This window comes from Macaca nemestrina, chromosome 4, assembly GCF_043159975.1.
Source record: "Macaca nemestrina isolate mMacNem1 chromosome 4, mMacNem.hap1, whole genome shotgun sequence".
Taxonomy (NCBI): domain Eukaryota; kingdom Metazoa; phylum Chordata; class Mammalia; order Primates; family Cercopithecidae; genus Macaca; species Macaca nemestrina.
The window spans coordinates 78,594,489-78,608,683 of NC_092128.1; the positions used below are offsets into that span (position 1 = coordinate 78,594,489).

A 14,195-nucleotide genomic window follows, 5' to 3' on the forward strand; every position below is an offset into this window, starting at 1 on the left:
AGGGGGTTAAGGAAGAGGAAAGAGAGTGAGGATTCTTTTACTGTGTATTTTTTTTTATTATAAGTCGGCTTTTGTCCCAATGTGAATGTACTACCTAGTCAAATTCAAACATTAAAATGATAAAATTAAAGAAGGTGATAATAAAAGCAAAGAGCAAATTATATAAACAAGATGTTGGGAACGAGAGGAATAACAGCCTTCCTGTCAAAGTAAGTTAAAGCATGTGAAGGATTATAAATACATTTCTTAACTGGTAAGACTTGTTGAAACTGGGTGGTGGGTACCTAGGCTTGTTCTATTAGTGTCTTTACCTAATTTTGGTAAGAATAAAATATTTATCCCTGCCAAAGAATAATTTGTAAAAGATGCCTTTATTCTATCAAAGTAATGTGTTCTTAAGCCAAGGAGGAAAATGTTTTACAAAAATGGACACCATGTATAGCAATCTACATTAGCTGCTTATTACTTCCACTACCTGGTATGATTTCAATGTTTACAAATGATTAGTCATTTTGATAAAACATGCATGGATATTCACACAATACTGCATAGTATTCTACATGTCATAAGACAGTAATAGGGAAAGCAGGTAACTGTCCTCAAGTTTATATCCCTAAACCGTGAAAACTTAATGCTAGAGGTGTGGTGCCTTTCCACTTTTGAAAAAACTTTAACCAATATCCTCTGTCTTCCAGAAACTCTCTTCCTCGTACACTCTGTAAATTAAATCAACATCAAGCCCAGGCTGAACTGAGTTGTCTGCCCTGGTTGACTGGGGCCTGCAGGATGACCTCAGCCAATCTGTAGTCCTGTGAGAAACCTGTAAAGCCAGGGGAGGCTGCATGACAGCCACCAGGACATAGGAGGCTGTGGAGTTTGGCTCCAAATTTCGGGGGTATTTTGGATTCTTGGTACATCATTAAAAAGAAACCCTTGGTCAGATGGTGAGCTAAGGCTATAACTAGGCTGAACCCTCTCCATGTCTTAGGATTACTTAACACTATACATGTCTCACTCAAATCCATGGTTCTGGATTCTCTTTTGGGAGATTATTTTGTAAGTGATTTTAGGTTTGGTAAATTTGGGTGTGGGACTTAACTAAGCAAACTCTCCCTCTGCATCTACCTAAGGGTCAGTAGAGAGTTAGCACAGTAAACCACCCAGAAAACATTACTAGTCCTACTATCTCAACTCATGACCATTTGACACAACCCTGTGTTAGAGGCCATCAAGCACCTCTTACACACGATCTCCAATTCTGACAATAAACCACCAAGGCTGTTGCTATTGTTTCCATTTTACTAATGAGAACAACTGAGGCTTAGAGAGTTTAAGTATGAAACAAATCACTTAAAATACAGGCCATTTATGGTAAAACCAGTTTTTAAATCCACATGTGTGATTCTGAAAGCCATGTTTTTTCTACTATAGCATGTGACCCCTGACATAACTTTTAGCTGTAGTAGTTTGAACATTATGAAATTCATTATACCAATGATGATAGATCCCCCATACTAATTTGTGCTTGGGCATATTTAAGGTCATTTATAAAGACTGTCACCCAAGAAACTTTGCTTTGGAATGCAAAGCTATTAAAAAGAATAATATTACATTTTCTTACATGCAAAAGAGTAATTTAAAAAATCAAACGTAGTCCCAGCTACTCGGGAAGCTGAGGCAGGAGAATGGCGTAAACCCGGGAGGTGGAGCTTGCAGTGAGCTGAGAGCCGGCCACTGCACTCCAGCCTGGGCGACAGAGCAAGACTCCGCCTCAAAAAAAATAAAAAATAAAAAATAAAAAAACCAAACAAATCATAATCCCAAAGAAACACATAAATCTTACCACCTTCCTCAGGTTTCATGTCTAACAGTTCATCTATGGGTCCTTTAGAGGAGAGGAAAGAAAACAAATTATGAGTTAGTTTCATTTTGTGAGGAGTTTGAGTCAAATAATTAAAATTGAGTAGTTTTCCTTAATCTAGATTACCTGAGCCTGCAGTATGTGTAGCGCTTTTGTCTAAGGCAGATAAAATACTTTTTCCATCTTCAGCTGTAATATAACGTGTGCAACTGGTTACCAACAACTCGAAATGGTGTGCATGTTCATATGCTATTGCAGTGTAAGGTAAATGCACAGTCTCAGGAAGAAATGGGATCCACAAACTCACTCAGGCAGAAGCAGGGGTCCTCAGATTACACTGGACTCCTGCTACTGGCTCTCAGAGAATGCTGAATTAACAGCCCTGAATCTTTGCTTTGTTTGGCAGACAACCTGAAAATCATACGACATTGATCTAACAATTCTCCTTCCATGGACAAGTGTGTGACTTAAGTAACTATTACTTGATGATGCTAATGAACTTTAGCCATATGGGCCTGGCTAAAATGAAAAGGTAGATTACTAAGTGAAAGAAGTCAATCTGAAAAGGCTACACATTGCATGATTCCAGTTATATGACATTCTGGAAAAGACAAAACTATGAGGGCAGTAAAAAGATCAGCGTTTGCCAAGGGTGTGAGGGGAGGAAGGGATGAATAGTGGAGCACACGGGGGTCTCAGGGCAGTGAAACTATTTTGTATGGTCCTGTAATGGTAGATACGTATCATTATACATTTGTAATACCCACAAAATGTGTAACACCAAGAGTGAAGGCTAATGTAAATTATGGACTTTGGGTGATAATGATGTCAATGTAAGTTTATTGACTATAACAAATATACCACCTGGTATAGGATGTTAATAGTGGGAAAGGCTATGTATATGTTGGGGAAAGGAATATATGGGAAATCTCTGTACTTTGACCCTAATTTTGCTGTGAACCAAAAACTATTCTAAACAATAAAGTGTGTCTGTGTGTATGTTTGTAATAGAACAACCTTAAAACTTGATTTGCTCATATGTTCATTAGCCTTTCTGCAAGTCACAGAATAAAAGAAATATGATACTTCATTATAATGGATTTTATTCTGTGCATATATAAAACAAGATGATCGACATTTACAATCTCAAAATATGCAAATACCACAAGCAATTATACTGCACAAGGAACGAGAGAAAATTTGATTCCCCTGCATTGTCGCATATTGTATGAATATATAATTTATATAGATTTATAACTTGCATACAAATATAATAAACTGCAGTTTATATTTTCCCACAGAACCCATGTTTTCCTATCCAATTACCTTGACTATGACAACATTAGTGATTCGTGCTGTGGGTACACTGAGGCTGGCGGGCTTGGATCCACATAGACAGAGAGCTCTTCTGCGGCCAAGAGCAGGCCCAGCTGCTCCCTTTCTCCTCCTGCCACTTGCTCCTCGTCATGCTCTGGAGCATGGTTTCTCTGACTTTCTCCAGGTCCTCCTGGGCCCATAACCTTTGCCCAGGCTATTTCTTCTGCTTTGACAAGTCTTGCCATAGCACTTGGATTAGCCAGTTTCCCGATCTCCTCAAAAAGTTGTGTCCTCTCCATCACATGTGCCCAAAGCCCCGCACCTCTCCCTTGGAGCTCCCACCAAAGCTGGAGCTGCTGGATTACTTGTGTAATGATTAGATTACCATCTGCTTCCCCTTTTGACTGTCAGCCTCACCCTGGAAAGGACTGACTATGTCTGGTGCACCACTGTATGCCCAGAGCCCAGCACCATGCCTGGCACAGAGGTGGCTCAATAAACATCTGTTGAACAAATGAACAAGTGTGTGAGTACTGGTATGTGAAGGTGTATATGCGTGAATGGATGACATGAAGCAAGCATTAGAGGCAAAAAAGTGAGTCTTTTTTTTTTTTTTTGTTGTTGTTGTTGTTGAAAGGCAGATAGGAGAAAAGCAAATAGGAGGAGAAGTAAGTGGGTAGAAAGATAAAAAGGAAGATAGAGGGTGAAGGAGAAGAATGGAGCAGAGGGGAAGTTCCAGAATCTGCTTTGCCTCCTCCTATCTTCCAGAAAGGTACCATACCAGAGGGTGAAGCAGGAAGAGGTGCATATGTCCCCAGGGAGGCCAGGTAAACACACTGTTGGGGTAATTGTAGTTCTCTTCATAACACCTGTAAAACACTCCCCCGCATCTCCAAGGAGCTTGGGTGCCAGTGAAGTGCTTGGTACTGCATCACATTAGTTCTACCACCATCTATCAAACCCTCCACCCCTTGGTGAGGTGAAGGACCAATGAAAAAACTGGCAGTAACAGCGGGAGACAGAAATAGCTGATGAGCCTGCACAGCACACTGTGCCACCTTCCAATGCTCTGACCCCTTCTCCTAACACATCAGGTTCACTTCACCTGAGGGATCCGGGGGTTGCTCGGCACTGGCAGGCTGAGGCATCAGCTGGCAGGGCAGAGTGAGCAGTTCCCATCTGTTTCCAACATCGACAAATACCCACCCACCCCACACATACCACAAATCCACCTCTCCTGAGGTCACAGCCTCATCTTATTAAAACTAGAACGAGTCAGGGTCACAGCAGAAATCTTATAATCTGCTGTGAAAAGAAACAGCGATTTGCCAGTTCCCGTCGTGGCTGCCCTCTGAAGAGCTGCTGCTGACATGACTGTGATGTGATTTTCTGGTTCACAATACACAGCCTCTCTCAGTAACGCTGTAGGGTTGACATCGTGGATATCTGAACATTTAGAACTGAGTCTAAAAGCAAATCAGCCTTTTCTCAGTTGAAAAAGAAGAAAGGCCTAGGAGGAGTTTGCCAAAAAGGAAAATGACTTGGCGGTTGAACATTAAGTAATATTTCAGAAGCAATTCTAAATAAAAATCAAAACTTACTCTTAAAACTAGAGGATTCCTTGCGCTGGTTTTCTTCCTCTAATGAAATTAATCTTAAAATAAAAAAGAGGTTTAGTCGTCAAGTTCTACCAGTGTTATATTTATGATACAGCCAGATTTTCAGTACAATATTACTTCACTTTTAACACAGACACATACACTACACACACACACACACACACACACACACGAAGAAGCGTCAACATATAGTCATTTACATGCCAATTTGCTGGCCTTCTGTCCCTTTCTGTAGCATCTTAATATCTGAATTTGTTTTCATCACAAGGCAAATATTCTGTAAATATCTAGATGGGCAGCTAGATATAAATAAGATAGATGCATACAGTCATCACTTTAAAAAAACAGTAAAAATTAATAGTAAAAAAACTGTAAAAAATCAGTCAGAATTGATTTCTTCTGATTCCTAGTGTTATAGGAGGGGACACCTCCAGAGGTTAGCTCAGCTACAGAGGCTGCAGGCAGGACCACTCACAAATCCAGGCTGGCCGTCTCCTACTCAACTCTCACCACCTCTTTAAACACAAAGACACATCACTGCCCTGAGACTCACTTGGTGCCTCCGAACCTTCTTCCTAGAACCATGATGCATCTTCAGCTGCTATTTCTAAACAAAATTCATGTTCAATGTTCACTGTCATTTTAAATAGTTACTGGGTTATACTTTTTGAGCTTTTGAAATGAAATACTAAAGTATTTGAGAAATCTGAATTAATTAAATCAAGAAAATCCCAGGTAATCCCCTTCTAAGTAAAGGTGAATGCTTTATTTTGATTGTATGAACTTATATGGTGAAAAGAAGGTACAGGGACCCACTCAAGGCCTCACGTCTTACTACACAAGAGTATGTGGGCAGCCCCTTAACCTTCCAGAGCCTTCCTTCCATCTTTTACACAATGAGGAAAATCCCAGCCTTGATATCACTGAAGGTTGTCATGAGATGGAATTAACATAAATAAAACACCTGGCATTGTACCTGGTTCATAGCAGGTGCTCACTAAAATGAAGCTAGCAGTATTACCATCATCAGGAATGGGTTAAACTGCTTCACCATAAACTAGCCAATTGTACTAGATTCAGATCATATTCTACAGTCTGTCCTTCAGTGGGAACTTGTCTTCATTCCGCACCAAAAAATTTACCTAGTACATATATGCTTTAAAATTTAAAAAGGCTAATATTGGCAGCAAATTTTCCTGTGGGACAAAAAATATGTCTGAAAGTTGATTTAGAAATACAATAAAAGTATACGCCTATTTTACTATAAGATTGTCATCTAAATTTTTGTGTGTATGGAAAAGGAGTAGAGAATAGAAGCAAGGGCAACCATTTTGTTTTCCTAGGTCAGCCAGTTCAAAGATTAACTACTTTCCTGCAAGCTACTACATCTCCACAGAAAACGATATAGATTCACATTTAAACCTCCTTCTCACTGTATGAGAATGGTAACCATGCACCACACATGCTGAAAAGTTCATCTCAGTATTTAAAATGACAAGAGGCACCTTCTTTGAAAAGGGGCATGAAATGGAGATGGAGTAGTCATTTCCTGTACTCAAAGCTGTTCTCTGTTTCACAGAGAAGAAAACAGACATTCTGCATGGTAGAAAATACAGTGCCAAAATCCAACACTTTCATATGATGATGCCTTAGTATGCATGTGTCCCGGGGCAATTTCATAGGAAAGCTCCTTCAGTGAGAGAAAAACCAGGGGATTTCCTATCTAGAAGAGCATATAGTGTTGACAAAAGACCAGATAGGGTCCAGAAACCAGAGAAAGTGCAAAGCTGGGGCTCAGGCCACAGGCAGAGAGCCAGGGAGAGCTGGGGACATTTGCCCTGTCTTGCCCCAGTCAGCTCCTCACAAGTGTGCCCTTTTAGGTCCCCTGGAAACTGATCTCTTACTGGGATACGTGAGTCACGACCTAGCAGGAACATGTGTTAAAGGGGTTTGGCCGGGATGCTAATACATCTACTCTGAGAAGTGAGGAAGACAGACAACGAGTCTGTGTCTGAGGCCCAGCCAGGTTCGGTCAGCGAGAACCACGTCACTCTCACCTGTGGGAAGAAAGATGCAGAGGGAAGGAACCTGTGACTTACTGACTCGGCTCCTGCACGGCCTCATCTGTACTCTCCTGCTGGGTGATTTTCTTCTTCTCTTCTTTTTCAACTAATTTTTTCATAGGGTCTTGTAAGCTCTTGATCACAAGCCACAGAAAAATGAAAAGAAAAAAAAAAAAGAAGAAATAGAGACAAAAAAAGAAAAGAAAGGTTATCAACACAAAAATTCAACTGTCATTGGTCCCAGCAACCAAACTTTGAATTACAGGTATTGGGAGGTGACCTTGAACCAATCAGTTGGAAGAAATAAAATTTTATATAGTCAAGCTACAATGTTCTCAGACACATCCAATAAATAGTAGCATATATAGCAGAGCTGATTTGCCACTAGATTTATGTTTTCCCTTTTGAGACAAGTTATTCAAACGCGGCCTTTTGGCTATTGCTAACTTTATTTTTCAACTTCAACAGGCAGTTAAGATAAACATTCTGTTCTGTTCGCAGCCCACACACTGACAAAGTAGAAGTTCCTCCCACCTCCACCAGAGATGAGACAATTTCATTTTATTTTTAATTTTGTTTGCTATTTTGCAATCTAAAACCCAGTTTTAAAAAATAACAGAAAAAACCTTTTCTTAAAAAACCAAAAATAGTGGCCTAACATATTCTGACAACCTAACTCCCACGAGTGGACAGAGCAGGTGCATCCAAATCTTTGTAAATTAAAATGGGTGAGAGTCTCTTTTTGGCATATCATTTGTTGGAGTTACTGTTTTCAAGGCTTACTAAATATTTAAGTTTTTTTTTTTTTTTTTTTTTTTTTAAGGAAGTGCCTAGAAACTGTATACCAGTGACAATGACCCTGAAAAAAAAAGCAAAACATTTTTAGAACTGAATAATGAGTTATACAAAAAGATCTCTATTTCTGGCCCTAATTAAAATACAAACCTACAAATACGAAAGAAACATCTCAGGATACTTATCCTTCTTATATTCTCAGAACTACTAAAATCCAAGTCATGAGCCTGGGGCCCTCACCTGGTTTCTCCTGTCCTTCTCCTGCCTATCATTCACTTGTCTGACACACACAGGAGGCAATCAGGTTTCATGGCCAATTCTGATTGATTAGTACTGGCTGACTGGAGGGCCAGTGAAGATGGTTCTCAGGCTGCGTCTCGGCAGAGCAGACCTGTGATTGATTTTGGTGTCTGCCATGGACACCAGATGGATACTGGTGTCACACTTCCAAACTGCCAGCTCTGTTTCTCTCCCTGCACAGAGTAATTTTCCTAAAACACCCACGCCATCATGTTATCCTTCTTTTCAAGAATCTTATTTCTTGAGAAGGACCAGCGTATTTCTTTATTATAAGAACTTCTTTATTTCTTTCCACTTCTAATATCAACCTCTCTGACCAATTTTGAAGATCTTCTAAAATGTGATCTAGCCTAAACTTCCCAACTTGCTTCCTATCATCCCCCAAACATGAGCTTTCTTTCAATCAGGATGGTCTCCTCATAGTCTCCCATGTGCTAGTTTCTTCCTTCCTTTGTTCATTCTGCTTCTTTAACCTAAAATGCTCTATTTGTTTATCCTCATTAATCCAATGAATGTTTTCAAAGCGCAGATCAATTACCAGTATTTTCTGTAAAGCTTCACTAAGCATGCCAGATTCAGGAAAGTCTTTCCATATCTAAACTGCACTTCAGTTTTATGAATATTTGATCATATTTATCCTGTATTATGTTTTGTCTCTGTAAAATATTTTCTAAATTAGAAACATAATAGAACCACATGCAACAAGTCTGATAAAAAAGTAAAAATTACTCATAATTCCATATCCTTAAAATGATTATTTTCATATTTTTTCCATTTTTTTCTTCATAGTCACACTACTTGTATGATTGGAATCATTGTATAAATATACATATTATGTAAATATATAGAGAGACAGTGGTCCTTTTAACCAATATAATTTGTATAGATATTTCATAATTTAAAAAAGGCTTATTAGACTGGAGAATATAAAAAAGACTTTATATACCTTAAGAAGGTAATATTAAAATTGAAATATAAAAGTGTGCATTCCTTCATCAATATTCTAAAGTAGGACCCAGGTCTTCTCTGAGTATATGTCCCCTGATTGGAGTTCGGAAGCATTTTCTTGCGTAAAGCATATCCGTAAGGCACTGACATCATTTTTAATGACTCCTGTTTCTGGGCATTTAGATCAGTTAATTCAGTTAACAAATAGTTTTTGGGCACTACCCAAAGACAGGTGCTGTTGGGGTTCTTTGGATACACCGGTGAACACAACAGACAAAATTATTAGCTAGCGATGGGTCTAGGCAGATAATTAAAACAGAGGGATAGAAAGTGATTGGGTCATTACTCCAGTTAGCAGGATGTCCTCTCTTGTAAGTGACATTTCAACTGAGAGCTAAATGACAAGAGGGAGCCAGCCATCTGCAGCTCAGGGAGAAGAGAGAGCTCCGAGTCAACGGCTCAAAGGCAGGAAGAGCTTGGTTTGTCTGAGGAACAAAAAGAATGCCACTGGAGCTGCCATGTAGTTGGCAAGAGTACAAGTCTTATGAGACTGGGATAAGGAGGTCGGCAGGGGTCAAATGGGGAGGACATTCCTTTACCCAGATTCATCAATATTTAACATTTTGCCCCATTTTGTTCCATCATCATCTTTTGCTCTTTCTGTCTCCCTAATGCATGACAACTAAATGCAATACATGATCCTTGGCTGCTGCAGCCTGCACTGGAGAGGAAAATGATACAAAGGGCAGTGTCAGCACAAATGAGACAACTGGAATATGGACAGCAGTCTGGATGTTCATAATTTTTTTATATACCCCAAAGCTTCCAGCGAAAGTCAGGCACGTGTGTGCGTGTGCGTGTGTGTGTGTGTGTTTAGTATATGTGCAGCCAGGAGGAAGCAGTTCAATAGATGTCAAGCATGTACTCTTTTCAATCCATCTGCCAATTACAGCATTTTATTCATGTACAAACACACACACACACACACACACACACACACACACACACACACACACACACACACGCGCCTTTCAGTAGTTCTATTCCCCCACAAAATGGTCCAACTCTGGTCAAAGTGAAGCCAGAAATATTTTCAGCCAAGGTTCTGATGGCTCCCAAGACTCACTTTTAAATTTTGTAACACTTGTCCAGGCCTCCTGGTTTGCTCAGTTATCTTCTCATTGTGTTTACTTTTTATCAATCAACGCTAGGCAGGGCCAGGACATGTCTGCTCTCAGCTGGCCCTGTCTAGCTGCCACAGCGCTTGCCTAAACCCCTGAGATGCCCTTGACAGCTCCACAGTTATCATCCTTTCTGTCTCCAGCCTGACCTCCCCTCATAACCACACTTGAGCAGCTCTCAGACAATCCTTTTGTAATGTAAACCACTCACTCCTCCTTTCAACCCCTTCCCCTGTTGGCCCATTAGCAGGGACTCAATTGTTGCTCCCTGTCACCACAATCACAGTTAAGTCACTATTGTGCTTCTCCCAACAGAATGGCTGTAGTTCCAACTATTTAAAACTATTATTAATAATTCCTGTGGCAATTGCTCCTCTCTCCCTACTATGACTATTATTCCTATAACAATTTGGCTGTTGCAGCTCAAGAGAGGTGCTAAATATGTACTTGTTGACTGATAAATGCATGTACGTAAGGTTACACTAAAAAAACTACAGCTCTTTAGCTAGGAAATTCAAAGGCTCAGGGGAGTAATTTGAAAAGGTTTATAAAACCACAAGCAAAATTAATACTAAGCACATGAACTTATTAAATATTAGAATTTTGAACCAAGGGGGAACACACACACACACACACACACACACACACACACGCACACATACACACAAGCTTAACTGAGCTATAATTCAAATACCATAGAATTCACCCCATTTTTAGAATTCACCATACTGTTCAATTGTTTGTAGTACACAGCAAGTAGGTCCTTGAATAATGTCATTTTGTTATAATGTTGATGAGAAAAAAAAAAGGATTTCCTTGCCCAGGGCCACTGTCAGGGTGGAGTTTGCACATTCTGCCCATATCTGAGTGGGTTTTCTCCTGGCTCCACTCCAGCTTCCTCCCATATCCCAAAGCTACATAAGTCAGGTGAATGTGCGATTCTACAGGGTCCCAGTGTGAATGACTGTGGGGGTGTGTGTCGGTGTGACCTGCTACGGGGTGGCATCCTGTCTAGGACTGGTTCCCATCCTGTACCCTGAGTTGCTGGGATAGGCTCCCGCCATCCAACACCCTGAACTGGAATAAGCAGGTTGGAAAAGGAATAAATGAATAAATAAAATTTATCATAAAAAATCCTTCAAGTATATAATTATACAGAAACATGACAATAAACACTGTGATAGAAAAGCACCCGGTGAGCCCACTGTATTTGTGATTGTGATTGAACTGCCTGATGGTAGGCAATGCCTTAGAATTTTCGCTTCGCCAACACTTATTAATTTAACCCACTAACACTCTGACTTCCCGTCACTCACTGATCCACCAAGAATTGGGTAAGGAATTATCTTACTTTTTTTTTTTAAAAAAACTTTCTTAAATGTACATATAACTTAGATTTATTTCAATGTTAAATATTAGAAGTGTTTTGGGTCTTTATTTAGAAGTTTGGTGATGTTTTTGTGACCATAAATTGTTGCATCATAAGAACTGAACTCCTGCTTGTATAATTAGACTATGGTAAAATTGATTTCATTATACATTGTTTTGCTTAAAGTCACAGTTTCCCAAGAACCAACTGATGACAGTAAGTAAGGACTTACTGCATTCACAGAGTTGTATGACCATCACCATAATCAATTTCAGGACATTTTCAAGGGACATCACCAAGACAGAATTTTTAGACCAAACGAAGCTAAATACTCTTCGATATAGCAAGGAAAAACACAATAACACATATGGAACTTGTTTCTTACAAAAGATGGTATACATTGAAGATATAAAGAGGATAAGGGGAACATTAAAAGGTCATGGAGGGGCTGGGCTCACTGGCTCACTGGCCTGTAATCCCAGCACTTTGGGAGGCTGGGGCGGGTGGATCAGGAGGTCAGGAGATCGAGACCATCCTGGCTAACAGTAGAGACAGTAGAAAACCCTGTCTCTACTAAAAGTACAAAAAATTAGCCGGGCGCGTTGGCGGGCTCCTGTAGTCCCAGCTACTTGGGAGGCTGAGGTAGGAGAATGGCGTGAACCCGGGAGGCGGAGCTTGCAGTGAGCCGAGATCGCGCCACTGCACTCCAGTCTGGGCAACAGTGCAAGACTCTGTCTAAAAAAAAAAAAAAAAAAAAAAAAATCATGGAGGAAAAAATCGTAACCCTCTTCATCCCCCCAAATGAGTTCCTGGGTATGGCCATCAGACAGAGGATATTCTATAGACTGCTCTCCCTGACGTTTGACCACAAAGGCTCAACTAGGGGTACAAGGTGAAGGTGAATTAGGAACTTCAAATTATTTTGAAGTCCACAACTCAGTTGAAATGCTTAACTCTATAGAATGCATAGAAGTCAGGGGTGACAAAATTTTCTGTGTGACATGAACACCTGCTCAGGCAAAATGAATCTAAGGGGCCTGTCTATGTATATATAGATGAGGCAGCCAACAGAAGAACTATTATTTCCAATTACTGGCTGATGGGAGCCACATTTGAATCCATGTCCAGAAATGGAAACTCCAAAAACATTCTGTTTCTAAACCCCAAACCCACTCAGTCTCTCATGAAAATTGCTGTGTATTAGCAGCACATGGAGTCATACAAGACTGAAAGGTTCTTTGTGGAGGAAAGAATGTTTTTAGACTAAGTAACTTTTCTCTGTTAAGGCTGCACTAACACGCTAATAATTTCCATCAATGCTTAAATGGTTTCAGGAAGCACACATACAGTATATAAGATCAGTGTGACAGAGGAAACGCGCAGATCGAGCTTGCAAAAGTGTCTTAGAAAGGAAACAGCTTAATATAATAATGGGAGTTACTACTTCCTGTATTAGGAAAATAAAAGCAACAGCAACATTCATCTGAATGAATGCAAACTACTTAGCAAAACAAATTTCACAGACACAAGGCCAGCAGCCAGTTCTAATAACCTAAATTTAATGTTTAACTTTGACAGCTGAGTAGTATCTTCTCTAGCCTTTAATTACGACATCTAATTTTCTTATGCTACTTTCCATTAATTATATTGTACACATATGAAGATGCCAAGTAATTGTCTATAAAAAAAAATAAAAGCGTTCAAGATAGTGGGGCATGGTTAAAAAGTGCTGAATTCAGTTGGGTGTGTGTATATGTGTGTTTATACAAGTAGAAGTACATGAGAATAAAAACAGAGGCCACAGTGATGTGTATTGGCCACATAATTCATGGACATTTAGCACATACGTACTCTCTTGCCCTCACCATGCACTTACAAATTTATAAAGACACTATATAAGAAACACTATTACTCTATAACTAGAGGTAACCTTGAATTGTACTGTACAAAAAAGTAAAATTAGAGAAAAATAATCACAATCATAAACAAGACAGATAGTATTCTTCTTTAAAAATAAGATGGAAAATTGATAATGAGAAGGCACCATACTGTCCTGGAAACAAATGGACTTTGGAGATGGATCCCATAGTGCTGTGGCACAGACGTTGTATCCACTCCTTGGAGGTCTTGTTAACCCATGAGAACAACGGAGGTAATGATGGGTATTCATCGTGTGATGTTGTGACGATGAACTGACAGGGTGCTTCTGCACAGTACCAAGCTCATACTAAGCACTCAGAACTTGATTTCTTATCAATGACTTTTAAAGTTCTAAAGGGAATTCGATGTCTTAAGTGCTCCTCCTGTGGGAGGTACTGTGCTCTATGTTTTCTATATCTCACTTAATCCTCACAAAACCCAGATAAACCTTGTATTCCTGCTTTCCTGACAGGAAAATGGAGACTTGGAGAGGTGAACTGACTTGCTTCAGGCCATTTGGCTATTAACAGGTAGTAGCAATATTTGAATCCGGGTCTTAAAAATTCTACAGCTAGTTAAGAAATGGTATTAAATACCCAAGCCAGTATGTAGTGACCTTCCCCTTCAATATGAGGTGTTGGGGAGCTCGAGAAGACTTCATTCCAACCTCTAAAAGAAGAGCCATACATTCCCAGGTATCTGAAGGACTGACACACAAATCATGCTTTTTGCCTATAAGCAAACACTTCAAAGTGCTATTTTTAGTTGAAAGTTTGCAGCTGTATTATTTAAACGTGGCACTTCTGCTTTCTCCTCCTCCCT

The 14,195-nt window shown here is 39.8% G+C and overlaps 1 protein-coding gene across 16 annotated transcripts in view; it reads right to left on the reverse strand.

The window, feature by feature from the left end:
- The window catches only part of LOC105475578 (islet cell autoantigen 1), a 157,168-nt gene that overhangs the window by 23,735 nt on the left and 119,238 nt on the right, over positions 1 to 14,195 (reverse strand). For 10 of the 16 annotated variants that reach the window (XM_011730961.3, XM_011730957.3, XM_011730959.2 and 7 more), the window contains exons 9-12: positions 6,897 to 6,994; positions 4,780 to 4,832; positions 1,988 to 2,050; positions 1,844 to 1,885 (exon numbers count right to left, since the gene is read on the reverse strand). In XM_011730961.3, the coding sequence (XP_011729263.2) occupies positions 1,844 to 1,885; positions 1,988 to 2,050; positions 4,780 to 4,832; positions 6,897 to 6,994 (256 nt within the window). Of the gene's footprint in view, positions 1 to 1,843; positions 1,886 to 1,987; positions 2,051 to 4,779; positions 4,833 to 4,997; positions 5,085 to 6,896; positions 6,995 to 14,195 lie in introns of those variants that run through there. The other 6 variants (XM_071094880.1, XM_024790896.2, XM_024790897.2 and 3 more) reach the window with 3 other exon arrangements.